The 14,501-nt window shown below is 45.1% G+C and overlaps 1 protein-coding gene across 13 annotated transcripts in view; it reads left to right on the top strand.

Moving 5' to 3' along the window:
* KMO (kynurenine 3-monooxygenase) overlaps positions 1-14,501 on the top strand; it is a 35,549-nt gene that overhangs the window by 5,002 nt on the left and 16,046 nt on the right. Inside the window, exons 2-7 of one of the 13 annotated variants that reach the window (XM_080650873.1) lie at positions 4,970-5,039; positions 6,148-6,338; positions 7,007-7,046; positions 7,701-7,790; positions 8,646-8,694; positions 14,043-14,130. In XM_080650873.1, the coding sequence (XP_080506999.1) occupies positions 6,337-6,338; positions 7,007-7,046; positions 7,701-7,790; positions 8,646-8,694; positions 14,043-14,130 (269 nt within the window). In that variant the 5' untranslated portion in view covers positions 4,970-5,039; positions 6,148-6,336. Of the gene's footprint in view, positions 1-4,969; positions 5,040-6,089; positions 6,339-7,006; positions 7,047-7,700; positions 7,791-8,645; positions 8,695-11,066; positions 11,145-14,042; positions 14,131-14,501 lie in introns of all 13 variants that reach the window. The other 12 variants (XM_080650874.1, XM_080650875.1, XM_080650863.1 and 9 more) reach the window with 12 other exon arrangements.

The following is a 14,501-nucleotide window of genomic DNA, read 5'->3' as shown; positions in this document are numbered from 1 at the left end:
ATCTTGGAGAAGACATTTTTATTTACTTTTTTGCTTGTGTGTTGATTTATAATAATAAACAGAAGCTGTAACCTTTGAACTCAAAATGAGAATTGCAATATTGACAGACTTATACTCACCACTGTGCTTCTCTCTCACCTGTTTTAAGTATTGCCCTGAGTCCTGTGTTTATCATTCTCTTGAATATATATGTATTTAAAAGTTTTATGTGTAGCATATATACACAGATTATTGATATGTACATATATATACTTCTAAAATTATGAATCTGCATATATTGTGGATTAGTTTTAGTTGTCTTTATAACAGAATCGTGCAGTATGAAATTATTTTTTAAAAATATATTTTATTTATTTATTTTTATTTATTTTTTTAAAATATATATTTTATTGATATTTTACAGAGAGGAAGGGAGAGGGATAGAGAGCTAGAAACATCGATGAGAAACATCGATCAGCTGCCTCCTGCACACCTCCTACTGGGGATGTGCCCACAACCAAGGTACATGCCCTTGACCGGAATCGAACCCGGGACCCTTCAGTCCGCAGGCCGACGCTCTATCCACTGAGCCCCACCAGTTAGGGCAGTATGAAATTATTAAGAATATATTTTAAAATATATATGAAGGCCCTGGCCCGGTAGCTCAGTTGGTTAGAGTACTGTCCTGTATGTACACCGGAGGGCTTCGGGTTTGATTCCTGATCAGGGTATATACCTCGGTTGCGAGTTCAATCCCCAATCAGGATACATATGGGAGGCAAATGATCGATATTTCTCTCTCACATTGATGTTTCTCTTTCTCCTTTCCTCTCTCTCCCAAAATCAATAAAAAGCAAACATATCCTCGGGTGAGGAATAATACATATGAAAATTATTAAGGAAATGGGAGGCTTGTGGTGATGTTTGTCTGTAGATGGGAGTATTTGAGGACACAGTTTGCCGCTACGAGCTTGCTCTGTTTACCAGCAAGCCCAGATGCATGTAATCCAGTCAGGACTAGAGAGGACTTTCCTAGATAGGGTTTAGTCCCTTTGATCATTGATCATTGATCATCGATTTCTTTCCAGTTTACCCTTCTCCTGAGATGTATCTATGTAGAGCCCTGACCCAAAGCCTGGAGGTTTAGTAAATCCCCCTAAGCAGGAAGTCAGGTGGGTGTCCCGAAGCCCAAGTGTTGTCCCTATAGCTTCATGAGTCCAACAAAATTCTGCTGAAACTCTCAGGCTGCCCTGCAAACAGCAGACGCCCCTGGGCATGGCTCCCCATGCCAGGTTCATCTCTCCGTGTTTTCTTTTCCTGTTGGCAGAAGCGTTGGTGCAAATGACTGATTTCCCCATCACCCCAAATGGCTGTTTGTGGAGAACCAACTGGCAAAGGGCCAGGTGAATGCTGATAGAATAGACAGAAAACTTCGCAGCAGTCAAGCATAATGGTTGTGATAATAGAAGCAGAATGGTGAACGTGGAAAGAGACGGGTGGATGGAGAAACATGATGGGGCAGGATTGGCAGAACTTGGGATGGATTCAACATGGAGAATGAGGGGGAGGGAGAGGTGCCAGGGATGACTCATAAGTTTCTGGTTTGAGCAACGAGATGGGTGGGCTCCCACTCCTGACATAAGGAATATCGCAGAGCATGGACAAGATGGGGCCAAGGATCACATGTTTCAGTTTGAATCTGTTGATTCTGAGGTGCGCTGAGACATGCAAGAAGCTACGTGAATTAGACATTCCTGTGCGTGAGCTCAAAAAAACAGAGATCAAGAAGAGAGGCGGGTGAACAGCAGGATGGAATGCTGCTGAGAATGCAAGTGGGATCATGGACTCTGGATGATCTTGCCAAGCTTCAGTTGCTAGGGATGGGGCCGTAGGTGAATCCCTGCAACCTACACAAAGCTAGTAGGAGGGCAAGACTAGGTTTGTGAAGGCAATAGATAAAAAACTCTTCATAGCCCTAACCGGTTTGGCTCAGTGGATAGAGCGTTGGCCTTCGGACTGAAAGGTCCCGGGTTCGATTCCGGTCAAGGGCATGTACCTTGGTTGCGGGCACATCCCCAGTGGGAGGTGTGCAGGAGGCAGCTGATCGATGTTTCTCTCATCGATGTTTCTAGCTTTCTATCTCTCTCCTTTCCTCTCTGTAAAATACCAATAAAATATAAAAAAAACCAAAAAAACTCTTCATAATCTTAGAGTAGGGGAAGACTTCTTTAGAAAATACCAAATGCATTAACCATAATGTAAAATATTGATACATGTGGTTACACACTGAACTAAAGAGCTTGCCATCCTTCTAAGTTACTAGAGAGTTTAAAAAGAAAGCCACAGCCCTGGCTGGTGTTGCTCAGTGGATAGAGCGTCGGCCTGTAGACTGGAAGGTCCCAGGTTTGATTCAGGTTGAGGGCACATGCCCAGGTTTTGGGCTCGATCCCCAGTGGAGGGCATGCAGGAGGTAGCTGATCAATGATTCCCTCTCATCATTGATGTTTCTACCTGTCTCTCCCTCTCCCTTCCTCTCTCTGAAATCAATAAAAATATATTACAAATAAATAAATCAAAAGCAAGCCAGAGAAGAAGATATTGGCAACGTTTAAAAATGACAAAAGAGCCCTAGCCAGTTTGGCTCAGGGGATAGAGCGTCAGCCTGCGGACTGAAGGGTCCCGGGTTAGATTCTGGTGAAGGGCACAGGCCCGGGTTGCAGGTTCGATCCCCAGTAGGGGGCGTGCAGGAGGCAGCCGATCCATGATTCTCTTTCATCATGGATGTTTCCATCTCTCTCTCCCTTTCTCTATGAAATCAATAAAAATATTTTTAAAAAAATAAATAAATAATAAAAATGACAAAGACTCTATACTCAAATCCACAAACAACTCAAAGGATCAATAGAAGGAAAATAAAAAGACATACAGCCCAATAGAAAATAGGCAAGAGGCTTTACAGGCACGTGACAGACGAGGAGCTACAGGTAGTCAATCAATATGGGAGACAGCGTTCCTCCTCTGGTTAATCAGTCATGCACGAATTAAAACACACTCCTCCCCCCTGACCCTCCAATGGGAATGCTTGAAAGTCTGAGAACATCAAGCACCAGCCGAAATGAACTCTCAGAAGCTGCTGGTTGGAAAGCAAATTAGTACAAAATGGGAAACCACGTGGCATAATAAAGGTGAAGACACATCAACCTTTGGACAGAGATTCCACTTCTGAGAATAAAACTCTAGAGAAAAAGCATGCACGCACGGACTAGGGTTTACGTACGAGAATGTTCTTCGCAGCATCTATATCTATTTATCTATCTATCTATCTACCTATCTATCTATATATAAAGAGGTAATATGCAAATTTGTCCGGGACGCCTTTACAGTCACGACTGGCTCTAAGCCTTAACAGACACCACCAGCTCAGAGCACGCCCCCACATCAGCGGACACACACAGGGGTGGGGGCCTGCTCCCAGCGGCCGAAGCGTGGCTCAGAGCACACCCCCGGTGGGTGGCGGTGGTGGCCCCAGTGAAGCAGCCCGGGTCCTGGGTGCCGGAGGGAAGCCGGTGCCAGCAGCCAGGGGAAGGAAGGCCTATTCTTGCACGAATCTTCGTGCATCGGGTCTCTAGTTGTTAATAATAGTCCCCAAGCAGGAAACGCTCAAATGTCCTTCAACAGTAGAACAGCTCAGTCATCTGTGAGATGTCATACAATGATGACTCATACAGCAATAACAAAACAAAAAAAGATGCCCGTGCAATGGATGAATCTCATAAGCGTATTGTTGTGTTAAAGAAGCAAGATGCAAAAAAAAAAAAAAATACACATGTGATTTTAATTATGTGATTCAAAAGCAAACAAAATCAACCCAAATTGCCTATACTCTCAGGCGGCCTCAAACTACGGCCCGCGGGCCACGTGCGGCCCGCCGAGGACATGGATCCGGCCCGCCGGGTGCCGCTGCCTGTCCTGCTTAGCAGCCGACGCGTCCCGGGCCCGCAGTGCGCATAGGAATTTGTTCATAGTTTTTTTTTTTAAACTGTAGTCCGGCCCTCCAATGGTCTGAGGGACAGTGAACTGGCCCCCCGTTTGAAAAGTTTGAGGACCCCTGGTAGAGATACATACCCAAGCGGTAAAACTATAAAGAAGCAAGGATGGGTTATCACAAAAATCAGCATAATGTTTACCTTTTGGTGAAAGGCTGGGGATCATAACTGAGGGGGAAGTGGGGGCAGCTTTAGGAGAGCAGCAATATTCTACTTTTTAAAAATATATATATACTTGTATTTCAGAGAGGAAGGAAGAGGGAGAACCATTGTGTGGCTGCCTCCTGCACCGCCCCCCCGCCCCCTACTAGGGAGGAAGCCCACAACCCAGGCATGTGCCCTAACCAGGAATGAAGGTCAACGCTCAACCCCTGAGCCACGCCAGCCAGGTGGCAATGTTCTACTTTCTTTCTTTTTTTTTTTTTTTAATATATTTTTTATTGATTTTTACAGAGAGGAAGGGAGAGGGATAGAGAGCTAGAAACATCGATGAGAGAGAAACATCGATCAGCTGCCTCCTGCACACCTCCCACTGGGGATGTGCCCGCAACCAAGGTACATGCCCTTGACCGGAATCGAACCCGGGACCCTTCAGTCCGCAGGCCGATGCTCTATCCACTGAGCCAAACCGGTTTCGGCTGTTCTACTTTCTTATACCAGAATGATGGTTATGGGTGTGTTTGCTTTCGAATTATTCCGTAAACTGTATACATGTTTTATGGTCTTTGTATGAAAGTTATACCTCACTATAAAAAGTAAAAAGAAACCTATCTCTAAAATTATAGCATTTGATCTTGAATTATCCCATTATTGTTGCAAACGGTGCCTTCCAGTAGTGACTAAGTAAATTGGTGTGATAACCAAGCCACACGCAACAGTAAAAATTCCCTCTCCTGGTGGAATCAGATAAAAATGTGAAAAAAGAAACTTGCTTTGATTCCTAGGTTGGATCGTTAAATGCATGCTTCCTTGCGAAGAGGAATTTCCAAGTTGACGTGTACGAAGCTAGAGAAGGTAAGACAATTCTGGAAGCTGAGATGTGGATCTCATTCTGTGATCTCTTTCTCTTTCGATTTTAAAAGATATATATACACATTTTAAACATATTTTTATTGATTTCAGAGAGGAAGGGCGAGGGGGATAGCAACATCCATGATGAGAGAGAATCATGGATCGGCTGCCTCCTGCACGCCCCCTACTGGGGTCTGACCGGGAATCGAACTGTGTCCTCCAGATTCACGGGTCGATGCTCAACCACTGAGCCACGCCGGCTGGGCAGATTTTAAAAGATTTTTTTTTAAAAAGGGGAACTGTTCAAATTTTTTAAATGTCAACTGTCTAAATTCAATTAACACAAACTTACTATTATTAGCATTTTCTCGGTAAGAGTTAACAAGGTCTTTTAATTTGGTGCTGGACGCACCAGTCGCTCAGGTGTTACCTGTCCATCTTGTCCAAGGACATAAAGAGATGTGTGTGCCCTAGCCGGTATGGATAGAGTGTTTATTTATATTATCAATAAAAATAAATAGAAAGTGCCCTGACCGGTTTGGCTCAGTGGTTAGGCAGCCGTGGGCAAATTACGGCCCGCGGGCCGGATCAGACCCGTTCGGCTGTTCTATCCGGCCCGCGGAGCCGAAAGAGCGGAGGGTTCTCTTGCTCTCCCCTCCGCTCCTTTACTTTGAATTTATATGAGTTCACACAAACACTCCATCCATGCTTTTGTTCCGGCCCTCGGGTCCAGTTTAAGAACCCATGGTGGCCCTCGAGTCAAAAAGTTTGCCCACCCCTGGGCTAGAGCGTCGGCCTGCGGACGGAAGGGTCCCAGGTTCGATTCCGGTCAAGGGCATGGACCTTGGTTGCGGGCACATCCCCAGTAGGAGGTGTGCAGGAGGCAGCTGATGGATGTTTCTCTCTCATCGATGTTTCTGACTCTCTGTCCCTCTCCCTTCCTCTCTGTAAAAAATCAATAAAATATATATTTAAAAAAAATAAATAAATAAAACGTATTTAAAAGGGGGGAAGGAGACGTGTGTAACGTGGAGTCTGCTTGCAATGTCCTAGATATCCGAGTGGCTCAGTTAGCACGTGGCAGAAGCATTAACCTGGCCCTTTCTCACAGAGGACGACAAGCCTTGAAAGCCATTGGCCTTGAAGACCAGGTACCTCGTTAGAGCATTTTCCTGAGAGAAGATAATTCCTGCTGCGTTGCCACCATCGCACGGTCTTATTTCACCCCGGTTCGGAGCGCTACTGAATTCCCAGAACCTCTGCGCGCTGACTCCATCGACAGAGGGTTTCAAGCTTCTGAATGTGGGCAAAAGGGTGATTTGGGCAAATTGGAGAGTTTCTGAATTCTGAAACCAATGGGCCTTTTCTGAGGTCTGGGTGTAGGAAAACACTGCTTGAGGCGCCTGGGATCCAGAGCATGACCCACGACCTGGGGCGGGGAAGGCTGCAACCCCACCTGGGCTCTCAGCAGGATGGGAGAGTTCTGTCCCCAGAAAGCGGGATCTGGGATGGCATTAGGATGAGAGGAGCAGGGCAACTCCATTCTTTTATTTAAAAAAAGATATATATATATATTAATATATTTTTATTGATGTCAGAGAGGAAGGGAGAAGGAGAGATAGAAACATCCATGATGAGAGAGAAGCATGGATCGGCTGCCTCCTGCACGACCCCTACTGGGGATGGAGCCCACAACCTGGGCACGGGCCCTGACCGGGAATCGAACCGTGACCTCCTGGTTCATAAGTCAACGCTCAGCTACTGAGCTGTGCCCGCGGGGCCCATTCTTTTGTCTGTACATGTCCGTGATCTCTTACCCACAATTCTCTACTCCAGAAAACTCTGAAAATACAAAGCGTTTCATCACCCATTCAGCAGAAAATTTGACCTGATGGGAGGCTTTTTATGACCTTATTCTTTTCTCGCTTACTGTGACTGTTTTATTACAGAGATATTTTGTTTGATTATAGGTGGTGCCCCAGACTCTGCGGGGAGCTATGTGATATGCACGTAGGCACTCAACTACCTCTCAAAAACGGGAAAGTTTCTGAATTCTGAAACCTTGTGGTTTTGGATAAGGATCGAGGGCCTGTAGTGGATTCTCCTTGCATGGCCTCAATGTCGCTGAACTTCTCACTGTCTGCTGTGCAGCTGGAAAATGTGGACAGAAATGATGTGTTTTTCTTGAGAGGACTCTTGTTGACCATGGGATTCAAAATGATTACATGAGTCAATGACTTCCAGCCCCATCTCTACCCTTTCCTGGGGTCTGAGTGTAGGAAAACTCTGCACTGGGTTTCAGGAGTCCCGGGTTTTTGAGGCCCCATGGGTCCTGCGTCTTTTGAGCCCGTGAGAAAAATCATTTACCCTCTCTGACAGTAAAACACTCCCCTCCAGTGTAATATTTGATTTGGACCCAACACACTTTAAGTCAATTCCGAAATCTAACGGTTCAAAAAAAAAAAAAAAAAAAAAAAGCAAACGCTAAAATTTGCAGAAACATCGTTTTCATTAAGTTTCCCCCATACTGTGCTTCCACGGTCCTTGATATTTTTAAAATGTTTTTGAAAATATTTATACATCACCCTTTAAAACTGATATCGATCTTATTTGCATAATGCCATGTTAGAGAAATTGAGAGGGCTATTTCTGGTTTTGTTTCAGATTGTATCTCAAGGAATTCCCATGAGAGCAAGAATGATTCATTCTTTTTCAGGAAAAAAGTCTGCAATTCCCTATGGGACAAAGTCACAGGTAGGTTGACGCTAGAGATACTTGTTGATTATAGCTGAGTCTAACGTCCATGACCTATGAACCAGGAGATGACGGTTCGATTCCCAGTCAGGGCGCATGCTCAGGTTGTGGGCTCCATCCCCAGTGTGGGGTGTGCCAATCAAGGATTCTCTCTCATCGTTGATGTTTCTCTCTCTCTCTCTTCCTTTCTCTCTGAAATCAATAAAAATATATTTTTAAAAAATAAATAAAATTAAGACATTTCATGTAGCCCTAAAAGTATGCTGAGCCCAATGTACTGTGCCTGCCATACCTCCCAGAACAGTTAATCCCACTGGTTTGTCCTATAAAGTCACAAATAACCAACTTGTGTCCCAGGCAGGTGATCCACTCCTACCAACTCCCTTCTGGCCCCAGCCAACCCTCCGCCCCCCGCCCCCCCCCACACACATCTCACATTGAAATGAAGGCCTTCAGAGTAACCTTTTTGGGGAAACAGTACATTTTTTCTTGTGGTGTTGTCTTTGTAAGTTTTTTTAAACAGCTGAACTTGGAGATCTGAGACAAAGGCATGAAATTTACGATTTGTCGTTAAAACTATCTTAGTGAAAATAATCTTTTCCCACAAGAGATGCGTTTGGTTTTTATAGCATCAAACTCTGCAAAAACCTAAGTTTAAACGTAAGCGTCGTATTATATGTATTTGGTTAAAGTGCTAATTGTTTTCTTTAAAAAGGTACTTAGCTACATGATCTTAAAACAGAGCTTGCAACTTTCTGCTAAGTAATAAATCTGTCCTATTTTTGAGTGAGTGACATAGAATGATATGTGCCCATCCCCCAGAAACAAACAATATCTACTATATTTTTCTTGCAGTATATTCTTTCTATAAGCAGAACAAATCTAAACAAGGATCTATTAACTGGTAAGTCCAATGCTTTATTTACCAGTTGTCATTTTGAATATAGCACATGAGGCTAATTTTGTCACATGGTTTATTGGGACTTGTTTACTATTTATTTTTGTGAGTTATTAAGAGCAGGAGTATGTACAATAGTCACGCCCTTCTTGAAAAGTAGTAGTGAAACATCTCCGACGTCTCTCTTTCACCTTTTCAGTCATCTTCAGTGAAGATTATTTTTTCAACGTGTACTGAATTCCTATTGTCTTATGGGCACTGGAATGAATGAGTCTTATCCCCGATGCATAATGCACAGTCTCGTGAAACAACAGATATGCTGGGATGATTTGCAAAGTGACACAATTAGATCTGCATTTCAGAAAAACAAAAAGCAGTAGTGTGGGCCTAGCTGGTGTGGCTCAGTGGATAGAGCATCGGCTTGTGGACTGAAGGGTCCCGGGTTCTAGTCCGGTCAAGGGCACATGCCTGGGTTGTGGGCTCAATCCCTAGCAAGGGGCGTGCAGGAGGCAGCCGATCCATGATTCTCTCTCATCATTGGTGTTTCTATCTCTCTCTCCCTCTCCCTTCCTGTCTGAAATCGATAAAAATATATTTTTAAAAAAGCAGCAGTGTGGAGGCTAAGAGGGGGCTTCAGAGATTTGGGGTGATGCTTGAGTGCAAAAAGCGAGACCCTGGACTGAAGCTATAGCAACAGGGTTGGAGGGCAGGAAGCAGATTCAAGGTATTTGTAGGAGACCCCAACAGATGGGGGGCGTGGGAGGCTGAGAAAGAGGAAGGAGTAAAATATAACCCCGAGGTTTCTAATTGGAATAACTAAGAAGGCCCACACATTAATGGGGAAAAAAAACAAAACACACCTGGACTGGTCACTTAATCTACAGCTTGGCTAATCAATCCCACCACATCCCTGATCACAGTAGTTTTCTGTCCTCTTCAGCATTCGTGCTAAACAGACCCACTCCCTGCTAAGCGTGCCCCCGAAGTGTGCCTCCCGTCTGCTAAGTCCGTCCGTCTTTTTTATTTATTTTTTATTTATTTTTAAAATATATTTTATTGATTTTTCACAGAGAGGAAGGGAGAGGGATAGAGAGTCAGAAACATTGATGAGAGAGAAACATCGATCAGCCGCCTCCTGCACACCCCCCACTGGGGATGTGCCCGCAACCCAGGTACATGCCCTTGACCGGGATCGAACCCGGAACCCTTCAGTCCGCAGTCTGATGCTCTATCCACTGAGCCACACCAGTTTTGGCCAGTCCGTCCGTCTTGATGCAGACCAGCAGTCTCTGCTCTTTGGAGAGCAGAGGTTGCATGCGATTTATCTGTGTTTCCCTCACAGTTCCCTACCCAAAGCCAGTTTGCAAAGTGCCTTCTGAATGGAACTGAATTAAACCGGGAGGAGGAGTGATGGAGAAAGCCCTTCTAGTTAATTCACCAGGGACCTAAGAAATAAGGTTTAGAAAAAAGAGAAACTAACAAACAAAGCTTAGTACTCTTTTTCTTTTTTTTTTTAAATCTCAGAAAGGGAGAGGGAGAGAGAGATAGAAACATCCATGATGCGAGAGAATCATGGATCGGCTGCCTCCTGCACGCCCCACACTGGGGATCGAACCCACAACCTGGGCGTGTGCCCTGACCGGGAATCGAACCCTGACCTCCTGGTTCCTAGGTCGACCACTGGGCCACGCCAGCTGAGCTAGGGCTTAGTATTCTTAATTCAATTTCGTTACAGACATTTGTAAGATTGTCTTCTGGATGGGCAGAAGGGTAGGGTGGGGCTAGGTGGTTAGACAGATTCACGTTGATCTTAAGAAAATGTAGTTTCTGCCCTAACCGGTGTGGCTCAGTGGATAGAGCGTCGGCCTGCGGATTGAAGGGTCCCAGGTGTGATTCCGGTCAAGGGCTTGTACCTGGGTTGCGGGCACATCCCCAGTAGGGGGTGTGCAGGAGGCAGCTGATCGATGTCTCTCTCTCATCGATGTTTCTGACTTTCTATCCTTCTCTCTTCCTCTCTGTAAAAAATCAATAAAAATATATTTAAAAAAAAGAAAGAAAAGAAAATGTAGTTTCCAACGTGAGCTTTTGAAAATGTAGTATTGACCACCTAAGACAATCTCTTTACTGGTACAGCACCCTCTGAATGTAATTAAGATGAAAACCATAGCAACCAGGCACTGAGGCATCAGACACTATAGGAAGTGCTTTATATGCCTCGATTTGTATGACCCTCCCCACAGCCGGGTCAGGTGGGAATTGCCTTTATCTCAGCTGCACAGACGGGGACGGAGGCTTAGAGGGCCCCACGGGCTAACAGGGCACATGCTGTTAATAAGTGGCAGGATGTGGATCTGAACTGGAGTCTGTTTCTTCCAAAGTCCATGCTTTTAACGACTCGCGTCACCGCCTCCAAGGTTACATAGGAAACAGCTGCTATCCCCGAGGCGCCAGCACAGGTAGGGAAGACCCAGCCTCGGGGCCCAGGTCCGAAGCTCCCCTCCCTGCGTGCCACTGACATGTGCTGCGCGGCATGCAAGCTCATAAATGCTATAAACACGTCCCAGCTGGTGTGGCTCAGTGGATAGCGTGCGGCCTGCGGACTGCAGGGTCCCAGGTTCGATTCCCGGTCAGGGCACATGCCCCCCGGGTTGCAGGCTCGATCCCCAGTAGGGGGTGTGCAGGAGGCAGCCGATCAACGATTCTCTCTCATCACTGGTGTTTTTCTCTCCCTCTCTCTCTCTCCCCCTTCCTCTCTGGAATCAGTAAAAAATGAAATATAAATAGATGAATGCATACTATAAATCCCTTAGTAAAATGAATGGAAAGTGCTTTGTTCCCTTAGGCAAGGCGAACGTCTGAGCTGCCCATCCTCCATGGACAGGTCACTGTAAATGCTCACTTCCTCCTGGCGGGGCGGCCTTCCCCCCGAGACATCCCAACGGCCGCATTTCCCTGCATCAGCACTTCGTGAGCCACTCTGTCATGAGTCACTCACCCGGGGACCATTGCTAAGCCAGACAAACAGGGAAAGGACACAGGGCCAAGGGCATTTGAGGAGTCCTGCCTCAAGCAAGGTTTGAGTCTTGTAATCTTGCAGTACTTCTCAGGGCCTTCATTCCACAAGTCTACATCGCAGATCCTCTAGGGCCGCGGTCGGCAAACCCATTCGTCCACAGAGCCCAATATCAACAGGTCAACGATGGAGATTTCTTTGGAGAGCCACATGTTTTAAACTTAAACTTCTTCTAACGCCACTTCTTCAACATAGACTCGCCCAGGCCGTGGTATTTTGTGGAAGAGCCACACTCAAGTGGCCAAAGAGCCGCATGTGGCTCTTTGATTACAAAATCCGCATTATTAACTGGTACATTATTATCCGCGGCTCTAGGGCAGTGCTGTCCAAGATGTCGCCCCAAATGCCAGTCACACGTGCCATTGTTAATGCTGCGTTAACCCCGTTAAAAACCTAAAAAGAAACAGGTGACTTCAACAGTATTCTCTCCCATCATTGATGTTTCTACCTCTCCCTTCCTTTCTGAAGTCAATAAGATATTCTAGGTGTACCGGTTAATAATGCGGATTTTGTAATCAAAGAAAACACAGTACTAGTAAAAGTTAGCCCTAGTGATTCAGGTCAATGCTGATTTCTCCACATTTATTTGCCAAGAGATTTCTTATATGTAAATAAGTCTGTGGTTTAAGGTCGCTCAGACTTCAGTATTCTATAAAACTCCCAACCCCACGTTCAAGAATCTTTAAGTCTTCAAAGCCCAAGTCAATCTCAAAAATGACACAGAAGAGCCTGGCCGGTGTGGCTCAGTGGTTGAGCATCAACCTGTGAACCAGGGAGTCACAGTTCCAGTCCCGGTCAGGGCACATGCCCAGGTTTGGGGCTGAATCCCCAGTGTGGGGCGTGCAGGAGGCAGCAGATCCATGATTCTCATCATTGATGTTTCTTTCTCTCTCTCCCTCTCCCTTCCTCTCTGAAATCAATAAAAATACATTTCTTAAAAATGGAACAAAAGAATCCAAAATCGGAGACAAAAAGGAAGTCAGTAGAGATGGGAATACCGAGTTGAAAGTCAGAAGCTCTGGCATCGATTCCCTGACTTTTGGCTTCCTGGGGTCTCAGGCATCTTCCTTACTCCATTTATAAGATGAATGGGTAATCCTACATCCTGATTGGGTAGCTTTAAAACCAATAAATAGCCTGTAGTGATAGCTCCCCTATCCTTGAGAATTCATAAGGATAAAAAACATGTTTTACAACTATGACAAGAACATGATTAATAGTTCAGAAAATGAAAATGGCTAAATTCCAGAGATAACTAGCAGGAGAAAAAAAAAAAAAGCACTAAAATAACCTGACGTTTCAAATATTTTAATTCTTTTCCCCCCAAGGGTTTCAGTGTGTGATTATAAAAAGCATTAGTATCAACAATACACATTGTTACAACTTGAATTAGAAGTCTAGAGGGCTTACAAGCAGGCCTAGTATGAGAAAGAATTTGGCTGCGTATTTTCAATCACAAATAAAGCCTTAAGTTACTGGCAACTTTTAAAATATGTAATGACTGCCCTAACCGGTTTGGCTCAATGGATAGACATTGGCCTGCAGACTCAAGGGTCCCAGGTTCGATTCCAGTCAAGGGCATGTCCCTTGGTTGCGGGCACATCCCCAGTAGGGGGTGTGCAGGAGGCAGCTGATGGATGTTTCTCTCTCATCCATGTTTCTAACTCTCTATCCCTCTCCCTTCCTCTCTGTAAAGAAACCAATAAAATATATTTAAAAAAAAAAAAAATATGTAATGACTATTTCCTTGCCAGGCCGCCGATAATCTTAGCAATGTGAGAATTTGCATAATGGAGTTAATTAGATCTTTTCTTTCTTTTTTTAAAAAAATATATTTTATTGCTTTTTTACAGAGAGGAAGGGAGAGGGAGAGAGAGTTAGAAACATCGATGAGAGAGAAACATCGATCAGCTGCCTCCTGCACACTCCCTACTGGGGATATGCCCGCAACCAAGGTACATGCCCTTGACCGGAATCGAACCTGGGACCCTTCAGTCCGCAGGCTGATGCTCTATCCACTGAGCCACACCGGTTAGGGCTTTTCTTTCTTATTTATTTATTTATTTTTGAGATGAGAGTAGTTGATTTTTATTCCTGTCTTTTACTATCAAATTACCCTGGAACTTTTACCAAGTAAAATGACCACTTTAATCATGTTGACGTGGATAAGAATAAATCACTCTATCATACGGTGGTCAGGAAATGATCCCTATTTCACCGTGATGAAGCGAAGTCAGAATGAGAACTTGACTTGTGTCTGCTTTCTCCCCGGTCTCCCCAGCGGTGGAGAACTACCCCAACGCCAAGGTGTACTTTGGCCACCGGCTGTTGACATGCAACCCGGAGGAAGGAACCATCACGGTGCTTGGGTAATCGCCCGCCCGCCTGTTGGCTTCAGAGGGAGCAGTGAGGGGTCTGAGCGACCTTTATCTGTAGACTTTGCTCTCTGGCTCTTTGGAAAGAGTTACATGATGACTGGAAGGGAGATTCAACAAGGCTCTGGAGTCCTCCACACTTCGCTTCCATTTCTCTCCTCCCGGGAAACAGACAACGCTACATGACCCTGCTCCTCACCCCTTTCTGGATGCTGCTTGCCTGCCTCTCCCTAGCTCCATTTCCTCTAAAGTTCCATTTCCTCTGAAGCTCCATTTCCTCTGACGTTCCATTTCCTCTGACGTTCCATTTCCTCTGAAGCTCCATGTCCTCTGAAGCTCCATTTCCTCTGAAGTTCCATTTCCTC

The sequence above is a fragment of the Plecotus auritus genome (genome assembly GCF_963455305.1).
Source record: "Plecotus auritus genome assembly, chromosome: 14".
NCBI lineage: Eukaryota > Metazoa > Chordata > Mammalia > Chiroptera > Vespertilionidae > Plecotus > Plecotus auritus.
The sequence above is the reverse complement of the archived record's forward strand: the minus strand, read 5'-3'. Positions and strand labels throughout refer to the sequence as shown.